General features: G+C 49.4%; 1 protein-coding gene across 1 annotated transcript in view; it reads right to left on the bottom strand.

Moving 5' to 3' along the window:
* Positions 1-11,186, bottom strand: part of LOC129709642 (potassium voltage-gated channel subfamily KQT member 4-like) — a 221,444-nt gene extending 210,258 nt beyond the window's left edge. Inside the window, exon 1 of the mRNA XM_055656124.1 lies at positions 10,645-11,186. Within this exon, the coding sequence (XP_055512099.1) occupies positions 10,645-11,003 (359 nt within the window). The 5' untranslated portion in view covers positions 11,004-11,186. The remainder of the gene's footprint in view (positions 1-10,644) is intronic.
* Between the last annotated feature and the right edge of the window lie 7,693 nt (positions 11,187-18,879).

Here is an 18,879-nt window from a genome sequence, read left to right as displayed (position 1 = left end):
GTTTAGTTTAGAGATAGTAGACCCCCTCGGTCATGACTGACCATGGGTGATGCATCCCGGTCGGATGCAAGCCTGGGCGATGTCACATGGAGGACAGGCTGTTCCCCCTCTCCACGTCGCTGATCGATCCAAAGGAACTGCAGGGTCGTTACAGTTTGGCACCAGCGCCATCGCAGGAGCTGCCAGAACGAGGTTGTAGACAACGACGAACTGCCTTAGGGGCTCCGACTCCGGATTTTCTTGAGGTTTACTCCTGGAGCCTTTTCCATGACTGGATATGGCTACAAGGCACTGGAGGTTTTAAATCAGAGTTTTCCCTCTCCTAGATGGACTGCCTTCCCAGGGTTGACGAGCCCCATCTGCCCGGGACTCATGAGGGCAGGAGCGTCTACCTCCCCGTGCAGGTCTATAGCACCTGCCCACTGCCCAAAGTTTAGAGATACAGCATGGAATTATGCCCTTTGGCCCACCGAGTCCACGCTGACCATTCACACTAGTTCTATGTTATACCGAGTTTCTCATCCACTCCCTACACATTAGGGGCAAATTAATTTGCAGAGGTTAATTAACTTACAAACCCATGTATCTTTGGGATGTGGGAGGAAGCCCATGCAGTCACGGGGAGTACATGCAAACTCCACATAGACAGCAGAGGCCAGGATGAAGCCCCGGTATCTGGTGCTGTGAGGTGGCAGCTCTACCTGCTGTACCACTGTTTTGCCCTTAAAGGTAAACTAATCCCAGCATATCCATGTGCCTATCTGAAAGCCTCTTACTCACTATTGTCGCAACTGCCTCCACCACCACCCCTGGCAGTGCGTTCCAGGTACCCACCAGGTACCCTCTCTGTAAAAAGCTCTGCTCCGCACATCTTCTTTGTACTTTGCTCCCTTCACCTTTATGCTGTGTGCTTTAGTCTTTGACATTTTCACCCCGGGGAACTGGTCGGAGATGTAGCTAGATTTACCAGAGCTTTGGGTTCAAGCTGTGATGGGCATGGCCTCCAAAGGTGAAGCAGATAAATTAACATTGTAATAAATAAGCGGTTTTCTGAACAAGGTGTAATCACCAGCTGCCGGTAAATCCATGTTAACTAACTCAGCGTGACCTGTAAACCCAAAGGGGCGCGTGGTTGTAAATTAACAGAGTTGCCATCTCAATTATAATTTTAATATCATTTTGCTGGTTCTCCTGTGGTGCCGTTCACAGGTCAATGACTATCTGAGCTGCCCACAGCGAATAGTGCCCTGCTGGTTAAACACAGCGCACAGTGAACAGGGCTGAATGAATGGCAGGGGTAATAACGTTAAATGGAGCCACAATGAGCTGCAGATGCTGGAGTCTGGAGCACAAAACCAACTGCTGGAGGCACGCTGAGGGCCAGGCAGCAATCCAAAGAAAGATGTTCTACCTGAAATGTCATCTGTTCATTTACCTCCACGGTGCTGCCTGACCTGCTGAGTTCCTCCAGCAGTGAGTTTTACGCAATAACATTGAAGTGTTCTGTGGGAAATGAGTCTAGTTTGGGATCTTCCTGCTCCTGGTGTAGGCATAGGATATTGTCCATAAACCATTTCTGATTCTGGTCTGAAGGGTTGCCTGTCCATTCTCTCTCTGCCCAACTCATTGTGTTCCTCCAGCACTTTTTACTCCAGATTCCAACATCTGCAGTTCCTTGTTTATCCATCCCGGTTCCCATTGCTTCATATTCCATCTCCTCCCAGATTCCTCAGACTTCCCTCAGGATGGGTGGAATCAATTCATAGCTCGGCCCCAAATTGTGCCTGCAGTGGAATGCAGAACACCTCACAGTGTTGCCTGCAACAGGGAGGAGGCAGGGAGCGCTTCACTCCCCTGTTCCTGAACCGACATCTCAGCTATCCTGGCAGAAGCAACCCAGTATGTTCAGGGGTGGAAATCAGAGGACAAGAACAAAATGTAAAGAGGGAACAAACAAAGAAAATGAAAGTTAAAAAGAAAGAGAGAGAATGGGGAAACCTGGGCAAGAGAGTAAAGCAGTAGAGCAATCTGAGAGGTAACCACCAGTAGCTTTAATGGCTGCGGGATAATCTCGCCAGCCGGGGGCTTTGACTTTGACTCTGATTCGGGGGGGGGGGTGAATTCTGCTGATAAGTTTTTTTGGCCTTCCATTATGTGATGGATGTGTTATGTAAAATGTATTCCTGGGTCTTTGTGTGTCTGAGAAACGGCATTTCGTTTGGTTCTAGGGATATAGGGGTCCAATACAAATAAATTCAGACTCTTGATTCTGATTCTGACTCTGATTCCCAATCTGCTGATTCTGATTCGATTCTGCTGATTCCGATTCTTCTGATTCTGATTATACTAATTCAGCTGATTCTGATTCTGCTGATTCCCAATCTGCAGATTCCGATTCTGCTGATTCTGATTATACTAATTCAGCTGATTCCGATTGCTGATTGTTTCTGCTGATTCTGATTATACCAATTCAGCTGATTCCGATTCTACTGATTAAGATTTTGCTGATTCCCATTTTGCTGCTTCTCATTCTGCTGATTCCAATTGTACTAATTCTGCTGATTCTGATTCTGCTGGAATCCATGAACTGTGAATCTGGGACATTTGTGTTTCAAAACTATGTTGTTGTTCTGTAAGTTTCCAGTTCTGATGAAAAGATAGAGACACAAGAAACTGCTGATGCTGGAACCTTGAGCAAAACTCAATGTGCTGGAGGAACTCAGCTTGTGGAGGACATGGACAGGCAACATTGTGGCTCGGTCCCCTTCGCACTGATTGTAGTGGGGGGGAGAAAGCTGGAAAAGAGAGGAGAGGGAAGGGGTGGGACAGAATAGTGATAGGTGAATACAGGTTGGGCAAGGGGGAGGGGGGAGTTGGCAGAGTAGTTGGGTGGAGGTGAGAAGGGTGGAGATAATAACCAAGGTGAGAGGTGAGAAATGAGAAAGGCAAAAGGGTGCAGATGGTGAGAGATAGGCTGGGGTGACAAGAGATGGCTGCAGGAAAGGTGAGCGGGAGGAGTGAGGGTCATGGAAGATGGCTATCTGGTGGCGAGGCGATGCGAGTGCTCTCCGCTTGCTCGGGAGACTGCGAAGGCAAGGTGTGGACAGTGACAATGGCTGTGACTTCCTCATTGAAAAGCCTTATAAAAATGATGAGAGGCAGAGATAATGCAAGTAGCCACAGTCTTGTCCCCGTGGTAGGGGAGTCTAAAACTAGAGGAGATGTGTTTGAGGCAAGAGGGGAAATATTTACTTTTTTTTCCCCACACAGAGGGTGATGCATACACGGAACCAACTGCCACAAGAAGTGGTGGAGGAGGGTATAATTACAACATTTGTACAGGTACGTGGATATGAAAGGTTAGGAAGGAGCAGGCAAATGGGACTGGATCGATTAGGTCCAGCATAGGCACATGGTCAACATAGACACGTTGGGCTGAAGGGCCTGTTTCCGTGCTGCAAGACCACGTAACAATTGGAGCTGGAACAGAGTTAGACTGGGTGGGAGGCTGCTGTACACAGGGCAGCTCCCCGAGAACCTGCCCAATATATAGTGCCAGGGACCAGCCACCACCCTTCACAGGCACCTGCAACCACCCCCACCCATACCCACAGCTTAGTGTTCCCAACACTACCCTCTCCCAGTGACAAAACTCCCCAGAAGGCAGCAGAAGACCATCAACTCAGACCCAGGGTCAATACAGCCCCACACCACCAGGGTCCCAAACCTCCAACCCAAACCAACAGCCGAGTCCCTGCAAAAGACCGGTCTTGTTGCCCTTCTCCTTGCCCACTGGGAGCCATGCACAGGGGTTCCCAAACGCCTGCTTCATCCATGTCCATTGACACACCTGCCATCTCCTGCAGCCAAACACAAACTGCTTGGGGAACTCAGCGAGTCGAGCAGCATCTGTGAAGGCAGAGAGGTGGTCTTGATGCTTGGTCTCGACCCCAAACGTCGATCATCACTTTACCTTCACAGATGCTGCTCGGCCCGCTCAGTTCTTCCCCAGGCAGTTTGTATGTTGTTGCAGATTCTGGCATCTGCAGTCTCTTGTGTGTCCACTTCCACATCCGGCTCCACACCAAACTTCAATTCACGACTTCACTCTGGACCAATATTTGTATCAGCAACCATGCCGAGATCTAACGGAGCAGCTCCCAGCTCCCCAGCCGGGATACATCGGAAAAACTACTGGCCGAGTTGTGGGCAGTGATGAAAGGCGCTGAAGTAGAGTAGTGGGGATGGTTGAAACCTTTACTGGAATTTACCTTGCACTACATTCCATTTATCAGGTGTTTGCACACTGTGGACAGCTCGATTGTAATCATGTATAGTCTTTCTATTGACTGGATAACATGCAACAAAAAAACTTTTCACTGTACCTCGCTACCACGGAAACTAAACTGAGAAATGTGTGACGAGCTGAGATGTCTGCCTGGAGATGAATGGGACTGTTTCTCTTGTGCGTCTATTCCCCTCAACAGAGGGTCACAACGCAGGGAGCAAAGATGCAATGAGTCTGTTGGAAGATGAGCGGATGGATGAAGCAAAGCCCGTTTGGGAGTGGGAGTGTGGCGAGGTCTGGTCCTCGGTCCCACCCTGGGGCTGACAGCTAGCTACCTCTTCGCCACAGCTGGGATATGGTCGCCCTGAGCCGTGAGCTGCGGGCCCACAGTTCCAGCGCTGGGAGGGGGGAGGTTTGAGAGCTGATGAGTTGTTTAGAACAGGATAGAACAGGTGCAGGCCCTTCGGCCCACAATGTCCGTACCTACCACGATGCCAAACTAATCCACTCTGTCTGCACAAGATCCATGCCCCCTCCATGTCCATTCTCAAACAGTACGAGCAGAATGGGCCACATGTTATCCCCAGTATTATACATTTTCTCTAATCCTATAAAGAGTAGCAAGTCGTGGAGACAGTCAGCAACCCCGGTGGCTCTAAGCCTGAGCAGCCGTGGGCATGAGACGGGGGTTGGGGGGCATTCTTACCATGACTCCAACCCCCCCCCCCCCCCCCCCCCCCCCCCCCCCCCCCCCCCCCATCACTGAACGTGTAACTATACTCCTGAGGTCTGGTAGGTCCACACTCAGCAGCTCCTAATCCCTATCCCCACACTCCTTTCCCCAAACTCAGACACGCTCTGCCACCCGCCTCTTCCCATTCAACACTCCCCACACATCCATCCTCGTCCCCGAACCTCGCCATCAGAACAACCTCACCTCTTCTCATCTGTTCCAGAAAAGGTCTTGGGTTGTGCCCGCCCACCGACACAGCCCCACCAGTAACCCACCCCACTCCCATTCCCCTCTCACTGTATCTCATAGATTCATATGTTCATCAATTATGGGTGCACGATTAGGCTATTCGGCCCATCAAGTCTACTCCGCCATTCAATCATGGTTGATCCATCTCTCCCTCTCAGCCCCATTCTCCTGCTTTCTCCCAATGAGTCCAGTACTAATCAAGAATCTATCAATCCCCTCCTTAAAAATATCCATTGACTTGGCCTCTACATCCATCTGTGGCAATGAATTCCACAGATTCACTGCCCTCTGACTGTATCTCCCCACCCTTCACTCCCACATAACCCACGTCTCAATCCCACTTCCCTCACATCATCAACTCACCACATCCCCTACTCCTCCCGCCAAACTGTCCCATATCAGCAATTATCCCCACACCCTAACTCCCCATTAATAACCTCCCGTGCCTGCAACTCCACCACCCAGTCACACAACCACACACACACACACACACACCACTGCTCCCTCGCCCAGCCTGGGTACTGGCTTCACGGTGAATACAGCCCTCCGCCCCACCCCCGTGTCTTTGAAAGATTCCTGGCTCATTCTGTCCTCTACAACTTGACAACTGCCCAAAGGCCGTTGATAAACCAGGGGGAGGGTGGAGTGGGGAGCTCAGAATCTGGACATGGCTGAGAATCACGGGTGGGTCTTGCGGCGAGGATGGAACGGGGACTGGGGGGTGACTGGGTGGGAGAGCGGGTATGGGGCAGGTTAAATGATTGAGAGTCAGCTGGAGATAATCCTGCCCTTCAGGCCAGAGGTCATGCCTGATAATCCCCTCCTGCCCCAGCATCCATAACCCCTGAAGACCATCCGTGTTCAGGTGGTGAAGACCAACCACGTTATTCCCTTTATTGTTCATGTATCTGTACACTGTGTTTGGCTCAAGATTCAAGAGAGTTTATTGTCATGTGTCCCAGATGGGACAATGAAATTCTTGCTTTGCTTCAGCACAACTGAATATAGTAGGCATAAATAAATACAGAACAGATCAGTGTGACCATAAACTATTGAATATATATATATATATATATATTCATATATATATATACACACACACACACACATATATAAATAAGCAGATAAAGATAAAGTGCAATAGGCTATTAATGTTCAGAGTTTTGTTTGAGTTGAGTTTAATAGCCTGATGGCTGTGGGGAAGTAGTTATTCCTGAACCTGGATGTTGCAGATTTCAGGCTCCTGTACCTTCTACCTGAAGGCAGTGGGGAGATGAGTGTGTGGCCAGGATGTTGTGGGTCCTTGATGATGCTGGCAGCTTTTTGAGGCAGCGACTGCGATAGATCACCTCGATGGTAGGGAGGTCAGAGCCGATGATGGACTGGGCAGTGTCTACAACTTTTTGCAGCCTTTTCAGCTCCTGGGCGCTCAAGTTGCCGAACCAAGCCACTATGCAACTGGTCAGTATGCTCTCTACTGTGCACCTGTAGAAGTTCGAAAGATTCCTCCTTGACATACCAACTCTCCATAATCTTCTCAGGAAGTAGAGACGATGATGAGCTTTCTTTATAATTGCATCAGTGTTCTTGGACCAGGAGAGATCTTCAGAGATGTGCACGCCCAGGAATTTGAAGCTCTTGACCCTCTCCACCATCTCACTGCTTGTATATGTTGATATATACGGGACTGTGGGTCCCCATCCTACCCCTACCAAAGTCCACAATCAGTTCATTGGTTTTGCTGGTGTTGAGGGCCAGGTTATTATGCTGGCACCGTTTGGTCAATCGGTCGATCTCACTTCTATACTCTGACTCATCTCCATCAGTGATACGTCTCACAACAGTGGTGTCCTCAGCGAACTTGATGATGGAGTTGCACTATGACCGGCTGCACAGTCATGAGTATAGAGTGAGCACAGTCCCGCGGACTGGTTAGCACGCAACAAAAGCTTCGGAACAAGGTGACTATTAACTCAACTAAACTAAACTGTAAATGATACCCATTTCCAACTTCCCCTCTGCTTTACTCTGGTCGGTGCCACAGCACCAAGCCAGTGAACTGGTCCCAGAGGGCGGCAGGTGAAGCTCAGAGATCACCAGGCCACTAGAACGGGGCAGCGAGAGATCCAGTCTCATCTACATTCAGAGAGCATTCACTGGCTGTAATGGATAAAAGACTGGTGGAGGAACTCAGCGGGTCGGGGAGTATCCGTGGAGGCATAACGTTTCTGGTCGAGCCGCACGATCGCCGCTCCGGCCTCCACAGGTGCTGGCCGGCCCCCTGAGTTCCTCCGGCAACTTTTTTTGACACTTCTTGAAACACGAAACTACAGATGCTGGTTAGTGCACAAAATGACACGACGTACTGGAGTAACTCAGCAGGTCAGGTAGCATCTATGTCGCCTTTGTGGCAGCCATCTGCCTATCAACCCCCCCCCACCCCACGCTATGCTTTGTCATTCCTCTCCCAGCTTCCCCCCACCCCCAATAAATCAGTCTGAAGGGTTTCCACCCAAAACGTCACATATCCATGTTCTCCAGAGATGCTGCCTGATTTGCTGAGTTTCTCCAGCACTTAGAAACATAGAAACATAGAAATTAGGTGCAGGAGTAGGCCATTCGGCCCTTCGAGCCTGCACCGCCATTCAATATGATCATGGCTGATCATCCAACTCGGTATCCCGTACCTGCCTTCTCTCCATACCCCCTGATCCCCTTAGCCACAAGGGCCACATCTAACTCCCTCTTAAATATAGCCAATGAACTGGCCTCAACTACCCTCTGTGGCAGAGAGTTCCAGAGATTCACCACTCTCTGTGTGAAAAAAGTTCTTCTCATCTCGGTTTTAAAGGATTTCCCCTTTATCCTTAAGCTGTGACCCCTTGTCCTGGACTTCCCTAACATCGGGAACAATCTTCCTGCATCTAGCCTGTCCAACCCCTCAAGAATTTTGTAAGTTTCTATAAGATCCCCTCTCAATCTCCTAAATTCTAGAGAGTATACACCAAGTCTATCCAGTTTTTCTTCATAAGACAGTCCTGACATCCCAGGAATCAGTCTGGTGAACCGTCTCTGCACTCCCGTTGTGTCCGTTTGTAGATACAAAGTGCTGGAATAACCCAGCGAGTCAAGCAGCATCTGTGGAGGAAAAGGAGGGGTGAAGCTTCGGGTCGGGACCAGTCTCCGATGCCCCTTTGTGTTTGGTGTCTGGTTCGGAATGCCCGGTGCCGGCGCATTGGTGAAATGCCCGGTGCCGGCGCATTGGTGAAATGCCGACCCTGAAACGGGGTAGTGAGCGCACGGGGGTGCAATGAACCAGGTCGTGGGGACTCTGCCCGGTTCTGTACCAAGTCAACGAACGCCGCACAACCGCTGCCTGTCTCAATGGAGACCGGAGGTAGACAAAATTGCTGAAGAAACTCGGCTGGAGAAAGTCTGAAGAAGGGTTTCGGCCTGAAACGTTGCCTTCGCTCCACCCGCTGAGTTTCTCCAGCTATTTTGTCTACCTACGATTCTCCAGCATCTGCAGTTCCTTCTTGACCATCAATGGAGACCGGTCTGTGCGCGAATTCACAAAGCCCGTGGACACTTCCTCCATTTACACCTGGGCATGCCCGGCCCTGGCACTACCTTGACGGCCAAACTCCGCGTGTCAATACGATGTTTTGGCCGACGCTTCACCTCGCTACCATCACACACGGGTAGAGGAGATAGCGCTGGGGATATGACGGCGTCCCTGAGCCTGTTGAACTCAGCGGTCGGGACACTGGAGTAGTTCCCAACAGCTGAGCACTAATGTGACATAAATTACATCGTCCAGCTTGCAAACAGAACAGTGAGATGCTGGATTTATCGCCCCGCACAGTTACAACGAGGGGATTCAAGCGTCTGAATTATCACACGTGAATGTGTGAAATACTTGAAACGCTCTTCTTAATGTCTTGGGACCTTTACTTATAAACACAGGCAACTCGCGAAAAAAGTTGCTCATTAAACTTCCGAGTTTGAAACTCGTGTGATGCGGAAGGCTTCAGTCGGCGACGTGTCCCGAGTGAAGTCCCTCTCGTTGCCGGTGAACATGGACAAGTTTACAACAAGCCCCGGTACTCCACGCCGCACAGGCTGCCGCCCTCGACGGCGTTGCCACCGCGACCTACAATGTCACTCTTTACAAGCGCACTTAAAATGCTTCAATAATCATCTAAACAAACAAACCCTTGCTTTCCCTCTCTCTCCAACCCTCCCCCTCCCTCGTTCTCTCACCAGTCTGACCGTCCTCTGATTACATTTGATCGTTAACCTTCTCGATCTATTCTACATTTTCATAGAAACATAGAAATTAGGTGCAGGAGTAGGCCATTCGGCCCTTCGAGCCTGCACCGCCATTCAATATGATCATGGCTGATCATCCAACTCAGTATCCCGTACCTGCCTTCTCTCCATACCCTCTGATCCCCTTGGCCACAAGGGCCACATCTAACTCCCTCTTAAATATAGCCAATGAATTGGCCTCAACTACCCTCTGTGGCAGAGAGTTCCAGAGATTCACCACTCTCTGTGTGAAAAAGGTTCTCCTCATCTCGGTTTTAAAGGATTTCCCCCTTATCCTTAAGCTGTGACCCCTTGTCCTGGACTTCCCCAACATCGGGAACAATCTTCCTGCATCTAGCCTGTCCAACCCCTTAAGACGTTTGTAAGTTTATATAAGATCCCCTCTCAATCTCCTAAATTTTAGAGAGTATAAACCAAGTCTATCCAGTCTTTCTTCATAAGACAGTCCTGACATCCCAGGAATCAGTCTGGTGAACCGTCTCTGCACTCCCTCTATGGCAATAAGTTCCTTGAACTACATCCCATTTGATGGCTCGTTTTCACACCTTAGATTTCCTTATCTCTGTGTCTCCCCTCTCCCCCGACTCTTAGTCCGAAGAAGGGTCTCCACCCGAAACGTCACCCATTCCTTCTCTCCAGAGATGCTGCCCGTCCCGCTGAGTTACTCCAGCAACGTGTGTCTATCTTCGGTGTAAACCAGCACCTGCAGTTCCTTCCTACACAATCTGTAATTCACATTTGTGATCATTTAGATGCACTGGGCGAAATAACAGCAAGAGGGGTAAACATTTTTTTTTGCAACGCCGGCACGGTTTACACACGTTATACTGTACATCGAATAATACAAGTGTCCTTACTCTTGTAAACATCTCGTCACGCTGCACTCGTATAAACACTTCAACTTTACACAATACCAGCACAGTTTGCAACATACATGGAATGAAAACCCACTTCCCAAAGTATAGCAAACAAGATTGCAATCAATTGGAAATATGTTCCATAGACAGTGTGATGTATTTGTCTCAGTGCCCCGAGTACTTACATAAAGGCGTGATAAATGAACGCCCATCCGCGGGGTCTCTCCAACACATTGTACAGACAATTCTGCAGCTTCCTGTAGCGGGCATTCCGCTTGTTGCCGTGTTTGAGGGGCAGTGGTCTGCCGAGCAGCCCGAAGCGGGCACTGTGTGCCCCATCCCCGGGCGCCGCTGCCAGTCCCAGCCTCTCGCCGTCCCCGGGTGTCCCCGCTAACCGGAGCCGGCTACCGTGGAGGCGCTCGGCGGGGCTGCCCAGCGACCCTTCCCGGCTCTGGGGGAGACTGCTCTCCACCGCTGTCAGTCCCACGAACTCCACCCGTTTCTCGTCCGGCATGCCGCCGTTATCCGCGTGGTTCCGGGGCATGTCTCCCAGCCCGGGGAGAGGGGAAGCGGCGGGACACACAGCGCCGGACGGAGCCTGTGTGAGAGGGATGGGGAAGAGAGAGGGGAGGGGGGTAGGGAGGGGGCTGCGGAGTGTGCCGTGGAGTGCTGGGGTCGGGGAGAGAGTTTAACGGGACATGCCGCCGAGTTTGTAGAGAGTGCAGGGAGCTGTGGATCAGGCGCCGTGGATCCGCTACCTCCCGCCTCCGTCCAGACGCGCGGCTGCTGCCATCTCCGCCCCACACAACCCGGCTCTCGCCAGCGACCCGCCCCCTCGCCGCCCAGATGTGACGGCCGCTCGGCAGCGCAGCTGGCACGGCTCCGAGCGCCAGAGGGGGGGAGCATGCCGGCTGGGACGGGTCGGCCCCGCTCTCCACGAAGTTGATGGGGTGAAGTTAGTAAATAGAACATGATGCTAACTCAACTAATCCTCGCTGCCTGCACATGACCCATTCCCCGCATACCCATGTGCCTATCTAAATGCCTCTTCAACACTATTATCATATCTGCCTCCACCACCACCCCTGGCAGCGCGTTCCGGGCACCCACCACCCTCTGTGTGAAAAGAAAAAACTTGTCCCGCAATCTTCTTTAAACGTTGCCCCTCTCACCTTATAATAATGCCCTCTAGTCTTTGACATCTCCACCCTGACTATCTACACCATCTATCTATGTCCCTCATTATTGTAAATACATCTATCGTCTCCCCTCAGCCTCCGACGCTCCAGAGAAAAACGATCCACATTTGTCCAGTCTCTACTTCTAGCTAATACCCTCTGATTCAGGTCACATTCTCATAACCTCATCTGCACCTTCTCCAAATATCCACACCTCCGGGCAGATTTTAGTCTGAGTATTTGAACAAGGGGGGGGGGGGGGGGGGGTATTTAATCAAGGGGAAGAAGGAGGGGGGGGGGGGGGGGGGGGGGGGTCTGTCAAGACCACCATTTATTGCCTGTCCCGAACAGCCCCCGAGAAGGCAGTGACCATCCCGGCGCGGCTCACACCCGGGTGGAGAAAGGGTGTGTAGTGGAACTCTGAGCCTGCACGCACAACGTGACCGCTGCAACTTAGAAACATAGAAACATAGAAAATAAGTGCAGGAGGAGGCCATTCGAGCCAGCACCGCCATTCGAGCCAGCACCGCCATTCATTGTGATCATGGCTGATCGTCCCCAATCAATAACCCGTGCCTGCCTTCTCCCCACATCCCTTGATTCCACTAGCCCCTAGAGCTCTATCTAACTCTCTCTTAAATCCATCCAGTGATTTGGCCTCCACTGCCCTCTGTGGCAGGGAATTCCACAAATTCACAACTTTCTGGGTGAAAAAGTTTTTTCTCACCTCAGTCTTAAATGGCCTCCCCTTTATTCTAAGACTGTGGCCCCTGGTTCTGGACTCGCCCAACATTGGGAACATTTTTCCTGCATCTAGCTTGTCCGGTCCTTTTATAGTTTTTGTATGTTTCTATAAGATATCCCCTCATCCGTCTAAACTCCAGTGAATACAAGCCTAGTCTTTTCAATCTGTCCTCATATGACAGTCCCGCCATCCCAGGGATCAATCTCGTGAACCTACGCTGCACTGCCCCTATCACAACTCATGCTTAGACTTGGGCTGACATAAGCTGTTCACGAATTCACAAGCCTTCCCCCTCCCTCTCTCTCCGTTAAACTCTTGGATGTTACCTATTTTCAGGTGAGTATGTTTAAAAAAACAGAAAGTGCTGAGTTGGAACTAGCAGCAGGCCAGGCAGCTTGTAAGAATTATTGAGGTTTCAAGTCTACGAGCAAGGCAGAACTGTAAAAGAGAGAAACTGAGACACAATTAACTGCAGAAATAAAGATCTGCAGATGATGGTTTATGCCAAAGAAATACACAAAGTGCTGGAGTAACTCAGCGGGTCAGGCAGCATCTGTGGAGAACATGTGATCAGGTGGGTCGTTTCACAGAGTGCTGGAGTAACTCAGCGGGTCAGGCAGCATCTGTGGAGAACATCGCCCCCACCCTTACCTTCAGTCTGAAGAAGGGTCCCGGCCCGAAACGTCACCCAATCTTTTTCTCCGGAGATGCTGCCTGACCCGCTGAGTTTACTCCAGCACTTTGTCTACCCGAGGAACTGCAGCTGCCGGCATGTTGTCCAAAACACAGTGCTGCAAGAACGTAGCGGGCCAGGCGACGTTTCAGTTTCATTTTTTTCTGTCTGATTTCAGTCTGAAGAAAGGCCCCGACTTGAAACGTCGTCTTTCCATTCCCTCCACAGATGCTGCCTGACCCGCTGAGATCCTCCAGCACTTCGTATGTTTGCCCTTTGCCTGTTTTACCCGTTGCCACAATTGCGACGTCTGCGTGACTCTGTCCCCTCTGGCCGGTCTATTCTCTCTCCTCGGGTGCTGCCCGACCAGCTGGGACACGCTAGAGGCAGGAAACACGTTCCCGGTGTTGGGGGAGTCCAGAACAAGGGGCCACAGTTTAAGAATAAGGAGTAAGCCATTTAGAACGGAGATGAGGAAACACTTTTTCACACAAAGAGTGGTGAGTGTGGAATTCCCTGCCTCAGAGGCCGATTCTCTGGATACTGTCAAGAGAGAGCTAGATAGAGAGGCCTCTTAAAGATAGCGGAGTCAGGGGATATGGGGAGAAAGCAGAAACGGGTACTGGTTGAGGATGATCAGCCGTGACCACATTGAATGGCGGTGCTGGCTCGAAGGATCGAATGGCCTACTCCTGCACCTACTGTCTATTGAGTCTACCACATTCACTGTTGTATTTCAGATTTGCATCGTGTGCAGTTCTTGTTTGGAGTTTCAGTGTGTGATGTTACTCTGTACCCGAGTCCCAGGACCACGGTTCAGCTGCTGTTCTCCCCCACACACCCCTCCCCTTCTCCCACCCCGGTTACACTGAGCGAGTCCCACCTGTCCGCTGTCCGCTGTCCGCCCCCCGCTGTCCGCCCCTCGGCCTGGGGTGCAGTGTTAGTGGAGAGAGACGGTGAGATGGAACTATTCCCCGCGGGGGGAGGTTTTCTAGACAGGGGGTGGGGGGAGGTGTCTAGAGGGGGGGGGGGGGGGGGGGGGGGGGGGCAAATGTAGTATCATCGCGTTCCTTCGGCTTTAAATTTTATTTTAAAACCTCTTCTAAAATCAATTTAAATATTCGTGTCTGTTAGAGACACACAAAAACGGGTGTTTTAAGTTGGGGGTAGACAAAAATACTGGGGTAACTCAGCGGGTGAGGCAGCATCTATGGAGCGTATCTATGGAGGCAGCATCTATGGAGCATCTTCGCTCCATAGATGCTGCCTCACCCGCTGAGTTACCCCAGCATTTTTGTCTACCTTCGATTTTCCAGCATCTGCAGTTCCGTCTTAAATGTTTTAAGTTGGGCTTCGCGACGTGTGTGCTCCTCTCCAGTATCTGTCACCCCTACCCCCTCCCCGTCCCCTGCCACTTTCCTCCCTCTAGCTTCTCAATTCGCAACTCTTTAATCCTGCCGCACCCCTTCTACTTTTATCTCTGGCCTGTATTCCAACCATCTAAAGAAAAGCCATGACCCGAAACATCACCTATTCCTTTTCCACAGAGGCGCTGTCTGACCCGCTGAGTTACTCCATTGTTTTGTTACTCCATCTTTGGCTTAAACCGGCATTTGTAGTTTCTTTCTACATATACCTATCATGCCACCCCCCCCCCCCCCCCCCCCCCCCCCCCCCCCCCCCCCCCTCTTTGTCCTGCCTCTCCTCTGTTCCAGCTTTCTTATCCCCCTACAATCAGTCTGAAGAAGGATGCCGACCTGTAACATCATCTATCTTGCTGAGTTTCAGGTTTCTGGGGGTCAACATCTCTGATGACGTCTCATGAACACATAATACCTCAACACTGGTCAAGAAGCTCACCAGCGTCTCTTCTTCCTGAGGAGACTAAAGAAGGTCCATCTGTCTCCTCAGATGCTGGTGAACTTCTACCGCTGCACCATCGAGAGCATCCTTACCAACTGTATCACAGTATGGTATGGCAACTGCTCTGTCTCCGACTGGAAAGCATTGCAGAGGGTGGTGAAAATTGCCCAACGCATCACCGGTTCCTCACTCCCCTCCATTGAGTCTGTCCAAAGCAAGCGATGTCTGTGAAGGGCGCTCAGCATCGCCAAGTACTGCTCTCACCCCAGCCACAGACTGTTTACCCCCCCCCCCCCCCCCCCCCCCCCCCCCCCCCCCCCCCCCCCACACTCCTTCCTTGCCCCTACTGCTACTGTTTGTACATATTTTACTGTTCCATTATTCTATGTTCGCTCTTCTGGGTGAGATGCTAACTGCATTTCGTTGTCTCTGTACTGTACACTGCACAATGACAATAAAGATTGAATCTGAATCTGAATCTGAGTTGCTCCAGCACCGTGTGTCCCGTTGGAGTGCAGGTAAACTAATGTTTGTTGGGAAGGAGCTATTCTTGGACCTGGTGGTCACTGTTTTCAGGCTCCTGTACATTCTCCTGATGGGAGGACTGAAATGAGAGCATGGCCAGGGTGGTATGGGTCTTTAATAATGCCAGCTGCCTTCATGAGGCAGCATCTCCTATAGATCCCTTTGATGGTGAGGAGGTCAGTACCTGTGATGGACTGAGCTTGATAATCCACCTAAACTGTCTAGTTGGATTCCAACTGATGACCTACTCATGAGTCCCCATTACTCACCTGCTATATTTCAACCATCAGAACTTCACATTTAGCCTACTCTTGACATCACTTTATTCTATATTTAATGCAACCAAATCACTCACTGTGTAACTCAATCCCCAGCATTTATTATTCTATATGTAATTCAACCTAACTCAATCAGATATCAAGCTGTAATTCACTCTGGTTTCTACATTGTTTTCCACGAACCTCTCCGTTAAATTCCAAACCATAATTAGATATCCTCTAGTCCAAACATAAACCATCCACACTCTTCAATTCGATTTCAGTCAATAGATCCAGATTGTTATTGATTGATTGAAAGATACAGCCTGGAAACAGTCCCTTCAGCCCACTGAGTCCCACATCCACCATCGATCACCTTTTCACACTAGCTCTATGTTCTCCCACTTTCTCATTCACTCCCTGCACGCTCAGGACAATTTACAGATCAGATTCAGATTCAGATTCAACTTTTATTGTCATGTGCAGTGTACAGTACAGAGACACTAAAATGCAGTTAGTATCTTTCTTGAAGAGTGACATAGAATATGAGGACAATTACTCTACAAACTTGCAGGTCTTTGGGACTTGGGAGGAAACCGAGGTGATCACAGGGAGAACATGCAAACTCCACACAGACGACAACACCTGAGGTCAGGACTCAGGAGCTGTGAGGCAGCAGCTCTAACAACTGCTTATCCAGACCTGGGTATCAATAACTCTTGACGCGAGTCAGCTGATTCCTTGTATAAACCAAAATCTGTGTATCCGTTAGAGTTAATTTTAACTGTCTGAGTCCCTCCTTTAGATTCCATTTTACATCCTGCTCTGTCCTGCTTTGAAGTGAGCAAAGACTTGATTAGATTCTGAAACAGCTACTGTAAATGATGGTCTGTCCACATTAATGAAGGAATTTCTATCACTGCTTGGGAATGTAAAATATCCTAATGCAATGTAATGAGATGAGCGAGTGACCAAGTGGACCTGAGTTGTAAGTCAGGTTTGTGCATCTGATGGAAGATTTACAGGAGTCCAAGGTTAAATTTTAGGTGACTCATACAAAACTCATCTTTAGTCTTGTGGTCTATTGCGGTCAAATAACCTTATTGGATTTGCAAGCACTTTCAATTTTAAGGAAGCTGTACGATATTTAATTGCATAAAATAATTCAATAAATATGTAATATTACAAAAAAAAAACAGGGCAGCCTCAATCGTTCTAGCCCTAACACAGAGTGAAACTTGATACACTAAAAATATTGGAGTAACTCAGCGGGTCAGGCAGCATCTCTGGAGAAAAGGAATAGGTGACAGTTCGAGTCAAGACCCGCTGAGTTACTCCAACATTTTGTGTCTATCGTTGGTGTAAACGAGCATCCTTCCTCCACAGAATAAAACTTGGTCATTGTGTGAGTGTGCCACTGGGACGTTGAAACGAGACCAAGATCTCAGACTCAGGGAGAGAGCTGTCATTGCTGAGATTTATCACTCTTTATGTTTTCAATATGAGTCACACTCTTCGGAATACTATTTTACTATTTAAAGGATGCGGATTAAGATAGATGAGTGAGAGGGAACTGTTACTATTTTTATATAACATGGTGTGTCAGACTGATTGAGGACTGCGTTTATACAGAGTGTGCAGGAGTCACTAGGAAGAAGTGCTCGGTCACTACAGTACACACTGTAAATCTCTCACCGAGACGGGTGTCAGAAACAGAAGACATTAATGAGTGAGATTTAATGGGATGAAATCATCTTTGTTTTTTCACTGCAATGGAGACGAGAATAATTAGTGGTGAATTCACCATTTTTCAGGGCACGGAATAAGTCCTTTGGAAGAGAGCGTGTTGTCACGACTGCAGCACAGACAGACAGTGTGCCAGAGTCACTACAAGAGCAAAACTATTTATAGTGCATCGTCTAACAGATTAATCTCCTCTGTTCATTTATTCATTCATGAGATTTGGGCATTGTTGGACATTACTCTCCAACCTTAATTGTCCTTGAGAAGGGGATGGCGAGCTGCCCTTGAGAATATTACATTTAATCCATTCTAATGGAAACTGCACATCCAAAGTATTTCATCAGCTAAAAAGTGCTTTCGAACCTCAGTAGAAACTCTTTCTTCCTCTTTGCTCGGGTTCATCTGGTGAAGGCGCGCACTGGGTGTTTTCGGGAGGGAGTTTCCAGATTTGTCCCTGGCTTGATGGAGGAACGGTGATGCATTTCAAAGGGTTGTCTGGTGGGGAACTTAGTGTTGGGGACACTCCAAACATCTGCTGACCCATTCCATGTGGTGGTAGAGGACATGGGAAGAGGAAGTGCTTGGAAGAGCAGTCGATGCCACAGTTTGCTGGCGGAAGAGGGCATGTTAATGAAATGGACTGCTACAGCCTGTATTGTGCACCACAGAGTTATAGAGTCAAAGAGCCTTTGACAAAGAGCAATTGAGTCATCGACTCATAGAGCAATTGCCATAGTCATAGATCCATGGTCACAGTCATAGGGCCAAATTCATAGAGTGATAGAGCCATGGAGCTGTAGAGCCATAGTCATGGCCCCATTGTCACAGGGCCTTAGCGCATTAACTCATATAGCCTTTGAGCCAAAGAACCATGGATTTGAGCCATAGATCCATACAGCCAAGGAACAATAGCCATAGAGCCATATGACATTTTTACCCTGGGAAAAAGGTTCTGACTGTCTGCCTTATCTATGCCTCCCATAATTTTATATACTTTCGTCCAGTGCTTTCTAGAATTCTCTGGCACAAAATTTGAGGAACTCCACACCGGTACCCATTCTTTCTGATTGACAGATACCTTGAGAAGGTTGAAATAGACAAGCTTAATTCATAAACATTGAGCGTGGACATCAGGGGCGAGCAAGATATTGAATTGCACTGCCTAATCAGCGATGGTGATCAGCCAAGAGCACAGGCTAGAGATTGATTCTGGGAATATGCTGGTGCAGAGCAGAGCAACAAGTGCCTGTTTATGAGCATTCAAATTCATTGATCACTGCGTTAATCGGGGCCAAGTGGTTTCAGGAATTTAACCTCAATATTTATTGACAAAAACAGAGGAAGGGCCATTCTGGACCTTCCACTGATAAACAAGCCAAGGTGACTGTGTGGGAACGAACTGCAGATGCTGGTGTATACCGAGGAGAGACACATAA

Source organism: Leucoraja erinacea, chromosome 26 (assembly GCF_028641065.1).
Source record: "Leucoraja erinacea ecotype New England chromosome 26, Leri_hhj_1, whole genome shotgun sequence".
Classification (NCBI taxonomy): domain Eukaryota; kingdom Metazoa; phylum Chordata; class Chondrichthyes; order Rajiformes; family Rajidae; genus Leucoraja; species Leucoraja erinaceus.
The sequence above is the reverse complement of the archived record's forward strand: the minus strand, read 5'-3'. Positions and strand labels throughout refer to the sequence as shown.